The following is a 16,233-nucleotide window of genomic DNA, read 5'->3' as shown; positions in this document are numbered from 1 at the left end:
AGAGAGAGANGAGAGAGAGAGAGAGAGAGAGAGAGAGAGAGAGAGAGAGAGAGAGACAGAGAGACAGAGAGACAGAGAGACAGAGAGAGAGAGAGATATTGCTGTAAAAAAAGTCCTGAATAAACTGCTAGCAAGAAGAGCTCCGGTGTTGCGTCTTCCTTGCTGGTTGAGGCGGGTGTGACAGAACATAAGAAAACAGAAGCCGTGCACATTCCAAAGAACCCCTCTAGCAAGTGATAAGTAGATCCAGAATTTGCAGATAAGATAAATTTACAAGAATTCTGCAAAGCGAAGTTAACAAAGACAGTGTCTATGCCATATTTGTCTCTTATATTGAAATCTATAAAAATTCTATAAATGATCTACAGTGACTGTGTTAGTGTGTTGTTGCTGGGCAGAGATGACAACCATGACCATGTCAACTCTTATAAAGAAAAATGTTTAACTGGGGCTAGCTTACAGTTTCAGAAGTTTAGACCATTATCACCATGGCAGAATATGGTGGCATCCAAGCAGATATAGTGCTGAAGAAGGAGCTAAGAGTTCTGCATCTTGATCCCCAGGCAGCAGAAGCAGACCACATCACTAGGCTTACCTTGGGGCATATAGGAGACCTCAAAGCCCACCTCCACAGTGACACACTTCCTCCAACAAGGAAACATCTACTCTTACAAGGCCACACCTTACAGTGCCTAACAGGGCAAGAATTCAAACACATGAGTCTATGGGGCCGTAACTATTCAAACCATCACTGTCCACTCCCTGACCCCACAGACTTATGGTGATAACATAATGCAGAAACACATTCAGTCCAACTTTAGAAGTTCCCATAGTCTATCACAGTTTCAACAATCTTTAAAAGTTCAAAGTCTCTTCTAAGATTCATGTAATCTATTAACAGTAACCCCCTATAAAATCAAAATAAAAAAAAAACAGATCACATACTTCCAAAGTGTGATGGCACAGGATATACATTAAAATTCCAAAAGTGAGAATAGTGAGGAAAATACTGCACAATGCAAGACCAGCTAGGCAAACTCTGCATCTCCATGTCTGATATCAAAATGGTCTTCAGACTCCAAACCCTTTGAGCTTTGTTGACTGCAACACACTTCTTTCTCTTAGGCTAGTTCCACTTTCCATTAGCAGCTTTCCTCAGCAGCTATCCCATGGGTCTATATCTCTAACATTTTGGGGTCTCCAAGGCAAACCAGGCTTCACCTTCACAGCTTCACTTAATCGCCCCCCTGGGCCTCCATGCAGGGACACCCCAGACGTATGCCTGACCTCAGCAGTTTTCCTTAGTCACAGAGGCTGATTCCACAACCCTTTTCTTCCATCCTTGACTCTAAAGCTAGAAACATGTAGCCAAAGCTGCCAACTTCTTCTGCTTGCTGGAGCTGGTACAAAGCCCATTTCTTCAATTACATTTTTTAAGAGCTCTCTGTTTTCACTTCAATTACATTTTTTAAGAGCTGTTTTTACTGGGTTTCCTTCACTGTGCATGCTTAGCTGTCCTAGAATTTGCTCTTAGACCAGGCTGCCCTTGAACTCAGAGATCTGCCTGCCTCTATCTCCAGAATGCTGGGATTAAAGGACTGTACCACTGACTCCTGGACCTAAGCTTTTCTTTAATTCCTTTCCACAAGATGGAAGCTAAGCTGGGTGGGATCTTCCCCTGAAGTCACCACTCCCTTTATTCCATTTAACATCTGACTTTTCTTTAATCTTTTTATCTCCTTGAACACAGGACTTAGGTCCATTTCACTTCTTGGTACCGCTTTTCTCCTCAAATTGTACATATTGTAACTTGCCTTGCTCAGCTTGCTCCTTTCCATTATAGATCTTTAAAAGAGTGATCACTAATAACCACAGGACAGAGTCTATACTAGACTGTTTTGAGATTATTTTCTATACCAAGGGAATTAATCCAAATCTCTTCACTTTAGCCTCAGGCAGGCTCTTCAGACAAGGGCAAAAAGAAGTCATGTTATTCACCAAAATATCACAATAACAACATACTGAAATTCTTCTCCTCTGAAACCTCTTGAGCCAGGTCCTACATTTCAAATCACCCCCATCACCACGGTCTTCAATGTTTCTACTAGCATGGCCCATTGAGCGACGCTTAAAGCATACACTACTTTCCTAACCCAGAGTACCAAAATCCAAATTCCTCCAAGCAAAAATATGGTCAGGCCTACAATAGCAATACCTCAATCCCTGATAACTTCTATCTTAAGATTTCTATTGCTGTGGAGGGACACAATGATCACCTGAACTCTTATAAAGGAAAACATTTAGTTGGAGCTAGCTTACAATTTCAGAGCTTCACTCCATTATCAATATGGTGGGATATGGTGGTGTGCAGGCAGGCATAGTGCTGGAGAAGGAGCTGAGAGTTCTACATGTTGGTCTACGAACAACAGAAAGTAAACTGTGAGCCATACTGGGTATATCTTGAGCATATAAGACATCAAAGTCCACCTCCACAGTGACACACTTCTTCCAACAAGGTCAAATATACTTCAACAAGGCCACACCTAATAGTGCCACTCCCTATAGATCAAGAATTCAAACACAGGAATCTACTAGAGCCAAATACCTATTCAAACCACCATAGAAGAGGTACAGTTTGATCCTAAGAAGCCCAAGTTGAATGGCTATAGTGAACCTGTGAAGAACATGGAGTCTTTACTCCAACAACCTGAAATGCTCCTAGAAGGTAAGAACCACAGTACATATGTTAAAAGATATATTGCAGGAGGCTTTTTTGGACCACCAGCCACCAAATCATGACACAAAGACTTTTTACTAATTATAAGAGCTTTGTCTTTGATAGGCTAGTTTCTAATTAGCTCTAATAACTTAAATTAACACATTTTTTATTACATGTTATCATGTGATTCATGGCTTTTACCTCTCTTCCTGCATGTCCTGTTTCTTTTGTGTCAGTTGGTGACTCTGCCTTTCTTTTTCCCCCCGAGACCTCTGTCTCCAGAAATCCCGCCTAACCTCTTCCTGCCTAGCTAATAGTCATTCAGCTCCTTATTAAACCAATTACAGTGACACATTTTCACATAGTATAGAGGAATATTCCACAACAATGTACAGAAGGAGGCACCTGAAAATCAGAAAAAAAGAGACATGTTGCTAATACCCATTTGAATAGAATCCACTATTTCCCATATCATATTTAGCATTAAACTAATCCAAGTTCCTCTGGATGCCAAAAGAGACAATAAGTTACAGGAAAAGGAGCAAATTACTGTATAATACAATATAAATAACAAATTATTGTCTCTCTTGGATCTTGTTGTATGTGAAAGAACCAAGCAGACTAAAGCAGATAGGAAGAGTACATGAAGCTGGTAACACTAGTCAGTGGCAACACTAAAAACATCATATAAGTCCTGAGAAAGAACAAACTGTATAAGACTGTCTTAGTTAAGGTTTTTATTACTGTGAAGAGACACCATGACCACAGCAACTCTTACAAAGGAAACATTTAATTGGGGGGGCTCACTTACACTTTCAGAGGTTTAGTCCATTATCATGGGGTAGGGGGCAGAGGGACATAAAGGTTGACATGTGGCTGAAAGAATAGCTGAAAGTCCTAAATCTTTCAGGCAACAGGAATTTCATGACTTACTGGGTGGTATTCTGTGCATATGAAACCTCAAAGCCCTCCACCATAGTGACACATTTCCTCTAACAAAGTCATAGCCACTCCAACAAGGCCATATCTACCAATAGTGGCATTCCCTATGAGATTATTGGGGTCAATAATATTCAAAATACCACAAGGACTAACAAGATGGCTCCACATCAACATTCAAAGTTACACTTCTGTATTAGTTAGGGTTCCTATTTCTGTGAAGAGACACTGTACAAATTAGCTCGATTCGGGAAATAACCAGGCTAGCTAAAGGATAAAACAATTATATTTGTATTTATTATAAGGAGATAACTCATGAAACAGGAACAAGAAGTTCAAGCTCAGCTGTGCCCCGTGGAAATCACACAGAAAGAGCACACCTGGGCCGTGCACCTGTTTTTCTCTCCCAGTCCCAGAAAGCCACACCTTAACTTGGATCCACCTCTTAAAGATAATAGGCTACCAAGGTTTCCCCATCAAGACAACATGACCACAAAACTCTTATAATGGGGTGGCTTATAGTTTCAGAGGTTTACTCCATTATCATCATTGTGGGACACAGTGGTATACAAGGAGACATGATGCTGGAGAATGACCCAAGAATTCTACATCTTGTCCCGAAGACAATAGGATGTGAACTGTCTCACTGGCTGTAGCTTAAGCAAAGGAGACTTCAAAGCTTACCCCCATAGTGACACACTTCCTCTAACAAGGCCATACTTTCTAATGGTGCTACTCCTTTTGGGCGCCATTTTTTCCAAACCACCATACCATCTGTTAAAGAAGTACTTCAGTGGGGAAGAGAAGATACAGCTGACTGTGTGAATACAAATGCTGAAGACTATAAAGAATTCTTCCAACTCATGAGATTTGCTGAAGTAATCCAAGAGGTGAAGTAGTGAGACCAGTAGTGATATGTGGATTGACACAAGAAGGTGAAGGAGAAACCTGGCTAGGGAGGATGACTGGATGAGCCACTGGTGACAGAAATGATTCTAAAGAGCTTCTCATCATTGCCCTTTGGCTATCAATGAGAGATCCTTCCAAAAGTAATTGAAGTCTTGAAGAAACAACATTACCTATGACAACTGATAACTGAGGAGTTTAGCAAACAATATATTACTTTCAAAACTTTTTAAAAAGAATGTGACAATGACGTTTTAAATTTAAAAAAAAAACTACAGGTTGATCTCAGGACTGAAATCAGAAATAGAATAACTGGAGAAGAAAAAACTTTGAAGTGTAAGACTGAGATTTTGGAGAAAACTACAGTCCACAAAGATGATAAACACAACCTACAGCAGGAGCTTAAAATCCAGAGTCAGAAGCTTCAGCTTTGTCTGACAAGTGCAAAGGCCAGGTTGTAAGGCACGGTGACAGATGAAATGGCAGAAGGAATGTGAGAATCAGGTAGCAGTTACTCAGAGATGCAGAATAAACTGTGGCTCAAAGACAAAGAGCTCAAATAGTTGAAGGTCACTGTGACTAAACCCAAACCTGAGAAGCCAGAGACGCTCCTGAGAGTCACACATGCCTAATACACCAAACACTGTCTGACACAGAAAGCCCCATTCTGTAGGGATCAGATGAGTAGATTATAAGTCTACCTCCCTCTAATGTGCAAAATGAGACAGCTATGCAATCACATGTCCCTTACACTACTACAGTGTCTGTTGAAAATGAAAAGGTGAATAGCTAAGTGTGAGAAGTACATGCTGACCCACCAGGAAGGAGCTTCCGATAGGGAAATTCAGATTAAAGTAATTAAGGGTGATGTTAACGAAGTGATGGACAATCTGTTCAGTTTACTGATGTTGAAACTTTAAAATAAGAATCACCAACTGGCATTCAAAAATAAAGTTCATCCACAGTAGCACCTCCCAACCAGAGGGTACAGACTTTGAATAGACTGATGTAGAAACTAAGTGTTCCCTGATGGAGATGAGAGCAGGACTTCAACTGGGACCCCAGTATCAGTATCACTCACAACTCAAGTGGAAAAGGCCTTGAACTGACAGCCCTGGTATCAAAACGTTTTTGTTTGTGTTTGTGTTGGTGACTTCTCTAAATCAGTGCCATAGCAGTATTAGGGTCATCTTACAGAAGAGAGTATGTAGATACACTGAATTTTTTGTGACTTTTCCAACTACTCGAATATTTTCTAGGATTTTTTAAACAAAACAAATTCTTTTATTGATAAGATAAAAAATGAACTTTAAACATATCTAACAATTAAGACTTTCAAAATAAAGATGATGACTGGCCAACAGTAAAACCATTTTAGGAACTGTTTAGAATTCTGTATGTATACTGACTTCCTAACCTTCAGATATGCCAAAGGAATTGAAATAATAAGCACAAGACATGCACACACACACACACACACACACACACACACATACACACACAGTAAGACAGCTCAGTGAGTGCAAGTGTTTGCTATATAACCCTGATGGCAAACCTGAATTCAATCCCCAGAGCCCATATAATAGAAGAGTTAGCTGTCTTTGGTTAATCCTATGTCAAAATGGGAGGTAGAAATCTGTAGAAGCTTGAGTATGCAGGGCAGTGGCAAATATTAACCAGAGACTCTGCTTCAAAAACAAGGTGGAAGGAAAGAGCCAACCCCCAAAGTCATCTCCCAATCTCCTCTCACCACACTCACAAAATAACTGAATGAAAATAAATCTTAAATATAAGTTTAACACACACTGATATCTACTAATAGGTGTTGTCCTCAAAGAAACCATAATAATCTTTCCTGGGCATCTTAACAGATGTTTATCAAGTATGAAGTCTACATCTTTAGTAAACTTTAGACATTCTGTATAATAAAGAAAACAAATTCATAGATATTCTAGTTCAAGAACAACTGAATAAAAAATTATAAACATTCATAAAAATATATAATTTAGCATACAATAACTATAGGTAAGAAAATAAAACATTTCTAAAACTATGTAAATGATTTACTAATCCACTATCAACCACTTACATGAACTAGACATTGATCTATGTTTTCTAAAACATTTGGTAAAACATGAATGAATTCCTGTCTCAAATTAATAACAAAATATTATAACATCTTTTTTAAAGATGTGTGTGTATGTGTGTGCGCGCCTGCCTGCCTGCCTGCCTGCCTGTACCTATCATATACAAAGTGCATGTAGTTGCCCACAAAGACCAATTGAAGGCATCAAATTTGCCAGAACTGGAGTTACAGACAGTCATGAACCACTCAATACGGTGCTCAAAAACAAATTCTGGTTCTCTGTAAACTCTGATGCTCTTACCTGCAGAGCCACCTCTGGAGCACCTAGATATAACTTCTTCTTCTTCTTTTTCTTCTTTTTTTTTTTTTTTTTTTTTTTTTTTTTTTTTTTACAAAGGCGTCTTGTTTATTCTTATCAGCATCACTGACTCTCAGGGTTCACATTTCCCAACACCGCTCCTCTCCATACAGTAGTTAATGTGCAATCTCACTTGTGGGCCTGGGAAGGGTAGGGGCTTGGCTCTGGGTGGGAAGGGCACTGGCACTTCACATGGGCCAGTGGGTGGTGGCTGTCCCCATGACAGGCGTGGATGGGTGCGAGGATAGCCACTGGGTTTGCCCCTAATTGTCTTTCCTGCTAGGTGGGTTACTTTTTCACTCTCCTGGGCGCTTGGGGTGGGAGCATGCAGCTCTCGGGAGGGCAGAGCAAGCAGCTGACCGCCAGCGGAGGGACGCAGGGGTGGCTCCTGAGGTAGTAAGGCACAGCCCTGTCTTTGGCTCCTAGTGAGTAGTTTTCTTCCCTGCACCCCTAGCTTTATACCTCCCCCACTCCAAGCCCGGGAGTCAGGGCCACCTCCTGAGGTGCTTGTAACCAATGGGCTCTGCTGCTCATTCTACAAGACCTCTCAGTCCCATGGAGTTGCCCCTTTACTAAGCCTGGGCAGGGAGCACAGCCTGCCCTCACCATGGCCAGGCTCAGCTGCTTGCCAAGTTTCCAGGAGATTGTGCTTTGGGATCTTTGCTGGGGGAGGTGGGACAACAGGCCAGGACAAGAGTAGAGGGAGGGCGTATGACTAAGGTGCTTGTGCTTTAGCTAGGTGTGTCAATGCCCCTCCACTTGGTCACACAGGGCTAAGGTACTGGGGGCTAAATCAGACCCAACATCCCACCTCACTGTAACTCTTTCAGATGTTAAGAGGGACCCTGGCAGATTAGAGGGTGCTGCTGGCCTGGAGGCAGGTCTCCAGATCTGACTCAAAAGGCTCCATCCCACCTTCTCCAATCCTGCAACTCCTTGCCTCTGAAGAGGCAGCTAGGATGCAGAGTTGGGGAGAGGGAAGGAGGTCAGGGCTAGAACAGAACCAGTGAGATGGTGGAATGACATTAATGAAGAGAAGGAGTAACAGAAACCCTGTGCTCACGTATTAAACTCAGAAACCCAAGAGCTTGCTCCTGGAGAGTTAAGAGTGGAAAGGAACGGCCAGAGAAAGCTCCACAAACCGCCAACAATGGATGTGGACCCTGCCCTGCTTCATCCCCCAGGAGTGGGCTCAGCCAACTGGGACCTGTGAACACCCTTAAACTGTAGTCCTGGGGGAGAGGAAGCTGGTTGGATCCACAGGAGTCCTGGGGCACTGGGAATGGGCCCCTGTGGAAACATGCACCCACATTCCACACACACACACATTCAGTTTTCCCTACATCCTGCCTTCCACAGCCCAGGGATCCAGGGGACCTCAGACACATTCCCATTGATTTGAAAAATAAAAGGAAATCTTATACTTCATTATTTCATTCGCTAAAAAAATGTTTCAAAAAGTTATGTACAGGGGGTGGGGGCTGGGAGCCCTGCCCAGGGTCTGATGGGAGAAGGGCTTCTTAAAAATCTTTTAAAATAGATTCTACTTATTTAGGCTGTGTGTGTACATACTCAGTTGTTTATGTGCCATGGCATGTAGGTGGGGATTATTACATGACAATTTGAAGGAATCAATTCTCTCCTTCCACTATGTGAGTCTCAGGGATCAAACTGAGGTTGGCAGCTTTGGCTGCATGTGCCTTTTTCCTCTGAGCTAGCTATCTCACAAGTACAAAATACTGTAACTCTGAAACAAAAATTATGTAAGTGATAACAAAAATTCTGTTTGTATATGTATACTAAAATAACAACATATATGCCTATAATATTAATTGAACTATTAAGTGCTAAGTATGGGTCTAAATTGTTATATGAATACAAATTAATATGGAACTTATAATAAAAGAGCATACCTAGATAATCAATTAGTAATTGTAAAAAAACATAAAGTAAAGCTTACCACTTCTTCATCTGAAAGTTCACGCCCCTGGATACTGCTATTCTCTCTCACAGCTTGCTGATGTTTTTTCCCTTTGATGTGGCTAAAGAGATAAACTTCTGAAGCGATCTAAAAACACAAAATCAAAGCCATATCAATCAACATACCACTGTATACAATACTAAGAACTAAACTTGCAATCCAGTTTTTTTATACAAGTTCAGATCATTCTAGAATATATAATACATATACATATACATAATCTTAAAATATTTCCCCTAGAATGCAATTCTGAGACTAAGTTTAAAGACTCAAGTCTCAATTCTGAAAAACTTGGTTTTGATTTCTGGTCCCAATATATTAAAATATTGATTTAATCTATCATTAAACAGGTAAACAACCATTTTAGTAACAATTACATACACCAACACTTTATACTGCCATTCCTAAAATGCTATTATTTGTAATTCTTACTTTTCATTTAAAATCCTCAAAGAAGTCAATAGCCTTAATAGATGTCTTAGCACAAGATTTAAAAGGCTGGAAGCCTTTTAATAAATTTTAGCAATAAATTATATCAACAGACTATTAACAGTGACAACCACCTACCAGGACATTGCAGAGAGAACACTGCTTCTTTCTTTCATAAGGGGTCAGTTTAGGGGCATAATCAGTACTTGCATGTCGCCCACTGCTTAACTCAGCAGCCTTTTCTTTCCTTTGTTCCATCTGTTCCATGTGCCTTCGAATGCTCTCATCATGCTGTAGACAGGGTCAAAGTGTGAGAAAACTTAAAACATATTCAAGTTATACTAAGATCTTGGAAAAAGAATTTCCATTTAAACTTCTAAAATAATCCAAAAGTACCTGGTTTCAGTATTAACTTTCACACTGAACAATAAAGTTCACAGTCTTTTAACATATCACTCTTGCACAATAATGCTCCTAAAGTGTGTCCACAGGATGGTAGTGCATGTTTTCTGGGAACAGTTTCATAAACAAATTTGTAAAAGAATAAGTTAAATATTTTTAACACAGAACTTCATACATCTTCTAGCACATCACTGTGCTCAGAGACTCAACATTACTGGTTACTTGGAAGTAGAATTTGGAAAGCTTCTACCCACTACCCATTTGCCTACCTATCAAACACTATGGTAAGTACTGACCCACAGAAACACGCATGCTTAGACACACAGCAGGAAGGTGACAAAGACATACTACAGAATATAACTGCCCGATAACTACTTTTTCACTCCCAATCACAATCCCAAAAAATCTTTTTTGTGTTAACACTATTTTGTATAGCCAGAATGTATCTTACTCAACTGAATTTTCTATTTTCAACTACTCTTTTCAAGATTTAGCTGAGTAATTATTCTTTCTGACATTTGATAGACCATAACCTTACCTCTATGATGCAGAAGTTATCTGCTAACATCTGAATCTTATACTAGATTAGGCATTTCCTAAAAATGGGACTCCAATCTTATCCATTCATTAGTATTTACTGCACTGAATTTAAATGAATGATAAATTCCTATCTTTCAGATTAAAAAGTTACTATCTCTACAAGGAGCCAAGATGTAAATCATTGATACAATATAAAGCACTTCTATAGCAGAGACCACCTACATGTTATAATACTGGGAAATCTTTTTCTAGAAATTATTAGTATTTATAATCTTCCAAGTTAGAACTATGCAATTCAAAAGTATTGAAATCAAATGAATAATTGCCAGATAATTAAAATAATAAAGTACTATTAATAATTGCTGTGGGACAATGGTCTTGTACTTTGTAAAGATTTGCCAATTGTATTTTAATAAAATGTTGATTGGTCAGTAGCCAGGCAGGAAGTAGAGGCGAGGCAATAATAACAGGAGAATTCTGGGAAGAGGGAAGCTCAGTCTGCAGTCATCACCCAGACACAGAGGAAGCAAAATGAAAACACCTCACTGATATAGGTATCAACCATATGACTAACATAGACAAGAATAATGGGCTAATTTAAGATGTAAGAATTAATTAATAGGAACCCTGAGCTAATAGGCCAACCAGTTTATGTTCATAATTAATGTAGACCTCTGTGTATTTCTTTGGGACAAATGGCTACAGGACCAGGTGGGACAGAAGCCTCCAGCAACAAATAATGACTTCCAGTTATTTATTAACTGATTAATAAGAGTAAATACCAAATATCTTTATTATTGTTCCACAATGATTCTATAATATCAAAATAAATTTATAACAAAATAAATTGGGTTGCCAAACAGCTGTTTGAATCAGTTATGACTCATTCATAAAAAATCTGTTATCTAAATAGTATAAATACAAATTAATTCAACTTTTATTCCACATTAATTCAACTTTTATTCCACAGAATTTTATAGTGTGCTCCATTTAAGCTCTCAGTTTTCAAATTAAAATAACATGCTGTTCTGACCTTGAGCTGAATTTTTTTCTGCAGCTCTTCCATAGCTTCTTGCTGAGCTGCTGTGAGTGCTGCCAACCGTTCTTCCCTGTCTCTGTAAGACACAGTCAGATCTGTAGGTTCACCTGCTTGAAGTAACACACCTCAATCTCATGAAACAAAAAAATACAATTTAGTTGCAAGGCTTATATTTTCTCAAATATTGCCTAATAAATACTTGAGAAGCAATAGTAGTTTGCTCATCCTGTTTGTTTTTAGTAATGAAGCAATACAGCTGATTAGCTATGAAAATAAGTTTCTGACCCCAAGAATAGTTCTGGAACTATCATTAAATATAAAATGTTGAAAACATAATTTATACCTATCTTCTTAAAAATATTATTAATATCACAAGGAAACAATAGAAAAGTTATAAACCAATAAGCAAAGTGAACGGAAGAGGTAACCATGATGTGCTCTGAATATCAACATTTCAACTGAAAAGCAAAACAAAGAATACTGGTATCTGAGCTTTCAGGGAAATTAGAAATGAAGGTGTTTTGATGAGAAGCTCAGAAACAGAAACACAACAACTGTAGCAGATCACCTGCTGCCACCTCCCCCTCCTCTCTACCCCATCTCCAGTGAATCAAGCAGATCTCCTCCAGCCTGCCTCCCCACATATCTTGTGGTTCTAGCCCCCCCACTCCAGCAGGCTTCCTCTAGGAACTTGCAAGGCAAGTCTGACATGGAGGCAAATAGGCCAGCAGTTCTCAAGCTATGGATGTAACCTCTTTGGTGGTCAAACATCCCATTCCCAAGGGTCACATATCAGATACTTATATTATGAATCATAACTAGTAAAATTACAGTTATAAGTAGCAACCAAAATTATTTTATGGCCAAGGGTCACCACAACATGAAGGATTGTGTATTAAAGGGTCACAGCATTAGGAAGTAGTAGGTAATTAAAGCAGGTAGATAGGCAAGCTTCAGATTTTCGCCCCTCCCTCTCTTCTCCATAGCCAATCCCCCAGTTTCATCCCTATTTATGGCCACTTCTCACTCTTTGCCTCCATTTCCGAGGGACTAATCAAATCCTAGTAGAACACCCTACTCTCCTCCCTCCTGTGGAACCCCTCACAGCCCACCCCTAGCCCATCCTCCTACCTAAGTGTCAGCTTCCAATGCCTAGAAACACATTTTTTGCTGGAAGCAACAGTGGCTACATAAGTCAGGATCCCTGAAGAATTTCCTACTATACAACACACAGCCACCAAACTCTACTAACCAGAGAGGGCAACCAAACAAGGAACAAAACATCCACCCAACAAAGATAAAGATAGATATCAGCACCTGGAATTACAATATTCACAAGCCAAGATACCTAAATGCCAGCTTGAAAACAATAACAGCCAGGACAAAATGTCGCCACCACAGTCCAGCCACCCTGCAAGAGCAGGCCCTGAGATCTGCAACACAGCTGAAGCAGAAGACAAAACCTTTAAAATAGCCTTTATGAATAAGACAGAAGTCCTTAGAGACAATGAATAAATCTCTTTTTAAAAAATCTAGGAAAACACAACATAGTGGAAAGGAAATAAAACAGTTCAAGACCTGAAACTGGAAATAGAGTCAGAAAAAAAAAAACTGTGGGAAATCTGGATAAGAAAAATTTAGAAACTCAAACAAGAACCTCACAGGTAAGCCCCTCAAACAGAATACAAGAGATGGAGAAAGAAATCTCAGGCATTAAAGAGATGCTTAGAAGAAATGGATACCACAACATAAGAAAATGTTAAATCTAAAATAAATCCTGACACAAAACATCTAGGACACTGTGAAAAGACCAAATCTAAAAGTAACAGTAATAGAGGAAAGAGAAGAAATGCAAGTCAAAAACACAGGAAATATTTTCAACAAAATAATAGAAGAAAATTTCCCTGACCTAAAGAAGGAGATGGCTCTCAAGATATAAGAAGTATACAATATACCAAATAGACTAGATCAGAAAACAAAAACCCACAGGCACAAATAATCAAATATGGAGCATAAAGAACAAATAAAGAATAATAAAAGGTACAAAAGAAAAAGGCCAAGTAACATAAAGGCAGAACTATCTGAATAACACTTGATTTCTTGATGGAGACTCTAACACCATAGGGGCCTGAACATATGTTCTACGGATGGTTAAGAGACCATACATGCCAGCCCAGACTACTATACCCAGCATAACTTTTAATCACCATGGATGAAAAAAAAGACATTCCATGATAAAGCCAAATTTAAGCAATATCTATTCTACAAATCCAACACTACAAAATGCACTAGAAAGAAAATTCCAACCTAATGAGGTTAATGACATCCAAGAAAACACAAAGAATAAATAATCCCAGACCAGCAAATAAAAAGGGAAATATATACATACACACTAACACCAATAAAATAACAGGAATCAACAAACCCTTCTCATTGATATCTCTCAACATCAGTGTTCTTAATTCCCAAATTAAAAAAAAAAAGAGAGAGACTAACAGAATGGATGAAGAAACAGAAGGAACCAGCCTTCTGCTTAATCCAGGACAAGCACCTTAACATCAAGGATAGATATCACCTCAGGCTAAAGAAAAAGAAAAAAATATTGCAAGAAAATGGAAAAAAGAAGCTGGTATAGCCATTTAATATCTAACAAAATAGACTTCAAACCAAAATGAATCAAAAAAGATGGGGAAGAATACTACATACTCAAAGGAAAAATCTACACATATTGATCCTCACACACTGATGAGACCTTTATTCCCCAACATCATACTTTTATTGAGAATTTCATACGATGCACTCTAATCACACTTGCTTCCCACCCTTGCACCCTCCCCCCAAAATACCACACAAGTCCAATTTGTGTTGCCCACTGTGTTGGAGCACAGTCAAACTCCTAGTGATAAGCTCCTTTCCCAATCCCTCACCAAAAGCCATCAACTTTGAAGAGCTATACTTCAGCATCTTTATCACAGTTTTTTTGTTTGTTTGTTTTTTGTTTTTTTGCATGGGAGGGGTTCAAAACAGGTGTAGCCTTGACTGTCCTGGAACTTGTTCTATAGACCTGGTTGACCTTAAACTCACAAAGATCTGCCTGTCTCTGCTTCCCTAGTGCTGGGATTAAAGGTAATCCCACTACAACCACTGTGAAGGCCCAAAAATGTGAACCTATTTCCACCTTGACCAAAGGTCAGAGAGTAGGAACTTACCTCTATTCCTTCAATGTTATTTTCTGTTTTTACCTCAAACAAAGGTCCCACCTATATTTCTGACCAGTTCTGAGAGTTCTACTCTCTCAAGGTTACTGTCAACAAGCACTGGTAATAATATCCAGACCTTGTATTTCAGGAATAGAGAAGTAGATATGTTTCAACCCCAAACAAAAGTCTAGGTATCCAACTAAGTTCCCACTCCCTTAAGGAGATAACAATAGAATCCAAACAGGAGTGGTCTGCCTATAGAATATTTTGGTATAGGGTGTGAGCTTGACTTGTTTTGATCTAGCAACAGAATGTTTAACTACGACTGCAGCCCACAACCTTGTATCATGTTAATGCAGCTTTTTATCTTATTCTTTCCTTTTGAGGTCAGGGATATTTTAAGCAATTGGAAATTAAACACAAGCAATTTCAGTATTCACTGAAACTCCCTCCTGGTACTATCTTCTGTTTTCTGTTTTATTATTTTACTCATGTCTTCATACTCTTTAATAATTTTTCTGAGACTCACACCCCTACCCTGGTAAATAGTATTTTTGTCAAGGCTGGTGCCCAACAAACTGCCCGACCCTTTATAACACCTTTTAAGGACTCTCTTTAATAGCTTCTTGTCTGGACTGTTTCTTTGGGGGGACAGAAGAGATCCCCACTGCCTCTAATGTAGTGTGTTTATCTCATGGAAACTTCCCGTTCTATTGAGCATTTTTACCTATGGATTACGATGAAGATAATACCTTCTTAAACTGTACTGTCTAATTGGTAATAATAATATTAGTTTATTCAGAGTTTTGATGACTAAAATTAAAACAAGGAAGTGTCACACAGCTAGAATACATGAGGTTCCATTAAGGAGCCATACAGACTATGACTCAGGTTAATGATTAAGAAAAACAATTGAGTCCTAGTTAGTCCAGCTACCTTAAATTCTTTTAACCTTAATGTTGGCAGGTGTGTTCACAGGTTTCAGAGTGCATTGTAGCTGAAACAAAGACTTCTAATAATGTAAGGCTAGACTAAGATGTTTTTGTCAAATAGTTTTGAGGTGAAAAAACCACAAAGACAACCTAAAGTTTTAGAAAGGCACATAGCTGAATGAGGAACTTGCTGAGGTCAGGGAACAAGAACAAAACAGTCCAATTACCATTAGCTGACTTGCCTTGCTTGCTAGGATTGGTTGATGACCAAAGGTGATGATTAATTCCTTATACCCATTTCTGCCCTCAATCTCCTGATAGAAGAAACTATTGACAAGTGGCTATGTACCCTAAAGATTTAAGGTAGAGTTGATTGATTCTTTTTCATATACAAAAGCTTAGATTTGTGATTCCTTTAAGAGTCCTTAAAAGATTACCTTTCAAGATAAGCAATAAAGTGATTGGTCTTTTCTTTGTAACAGCCTGCCAGTAAAAGACACGACGAAGAAGAATATCTTCCCTACATGGTTAATCTATAATATGTTGTTTGAGTATGTATGTACACTGGTTCTTGGGATAATTTGTTTTTCACTTGTAATATGTGAAATGTGTAGTCAAAAAACATGCTGATTTTTCCTATTTGTTTTGTATCCATTGCAATCATTCACTTGAAAAACAGAATGTAACCACATTGTAATTTTT

The 16,233-nt window shown here is 38.9% G+C and overlaps 1 protein-coding gene across 3 annotated transcripts in view; it reads right to left on the bottom strand.

Moving 5' to 3' along the window:
* Scaper (S-phase cyclin A associated protein in the ER) overlaps positions 1-16,233 on the bottom strand; it is a 467,165-nt gene that overhangs the window by 248,381 nt on the left and 202,551 nt on the right. For all 3 annotated transcript variants that reach the window (XM_050119436.1, XM_050119434.1, XM_050119435.1), the window contains 3 exons: positions 11,394-11,475; positions 9,557-9,709; positions 8,969-9,076 (listed from right to left, as the gene is read on the bottom strand). In XM_050119436.1, the coding sequence (XP_049975393.1) occupies positions 8,969-9,076; positions 9,557-9,709; positions 11,394-11,475 (343 nt within the window). The remainder of the gene's footprint in view (positions 1-8,968; positions 9,077-9,556; positions 9,710-11,393; positions 11,476-16,233) is intronic.

This window comes from Alexandromys fortis, unplaced genomic scaffold, assembly GCF_014885135.2.
Source record: "Alexandromys fortis isolate MF-2015 unplaced genomic scaffold, M_Fortis_MF-2015_v1.1 scaffold_167, whole genome shotgun sequence".
NCBI lineage: Eukaryota > Metazoa > Chordata > Mammalia > Rodentia > Cricetidae > Alexandromys > Alexandromys fortis.
The sequence above is the reverse complement of the archived record's forward strand: the minus strand, read 5'-3'. Positions and strand labels throughout refer to the sequence as shown.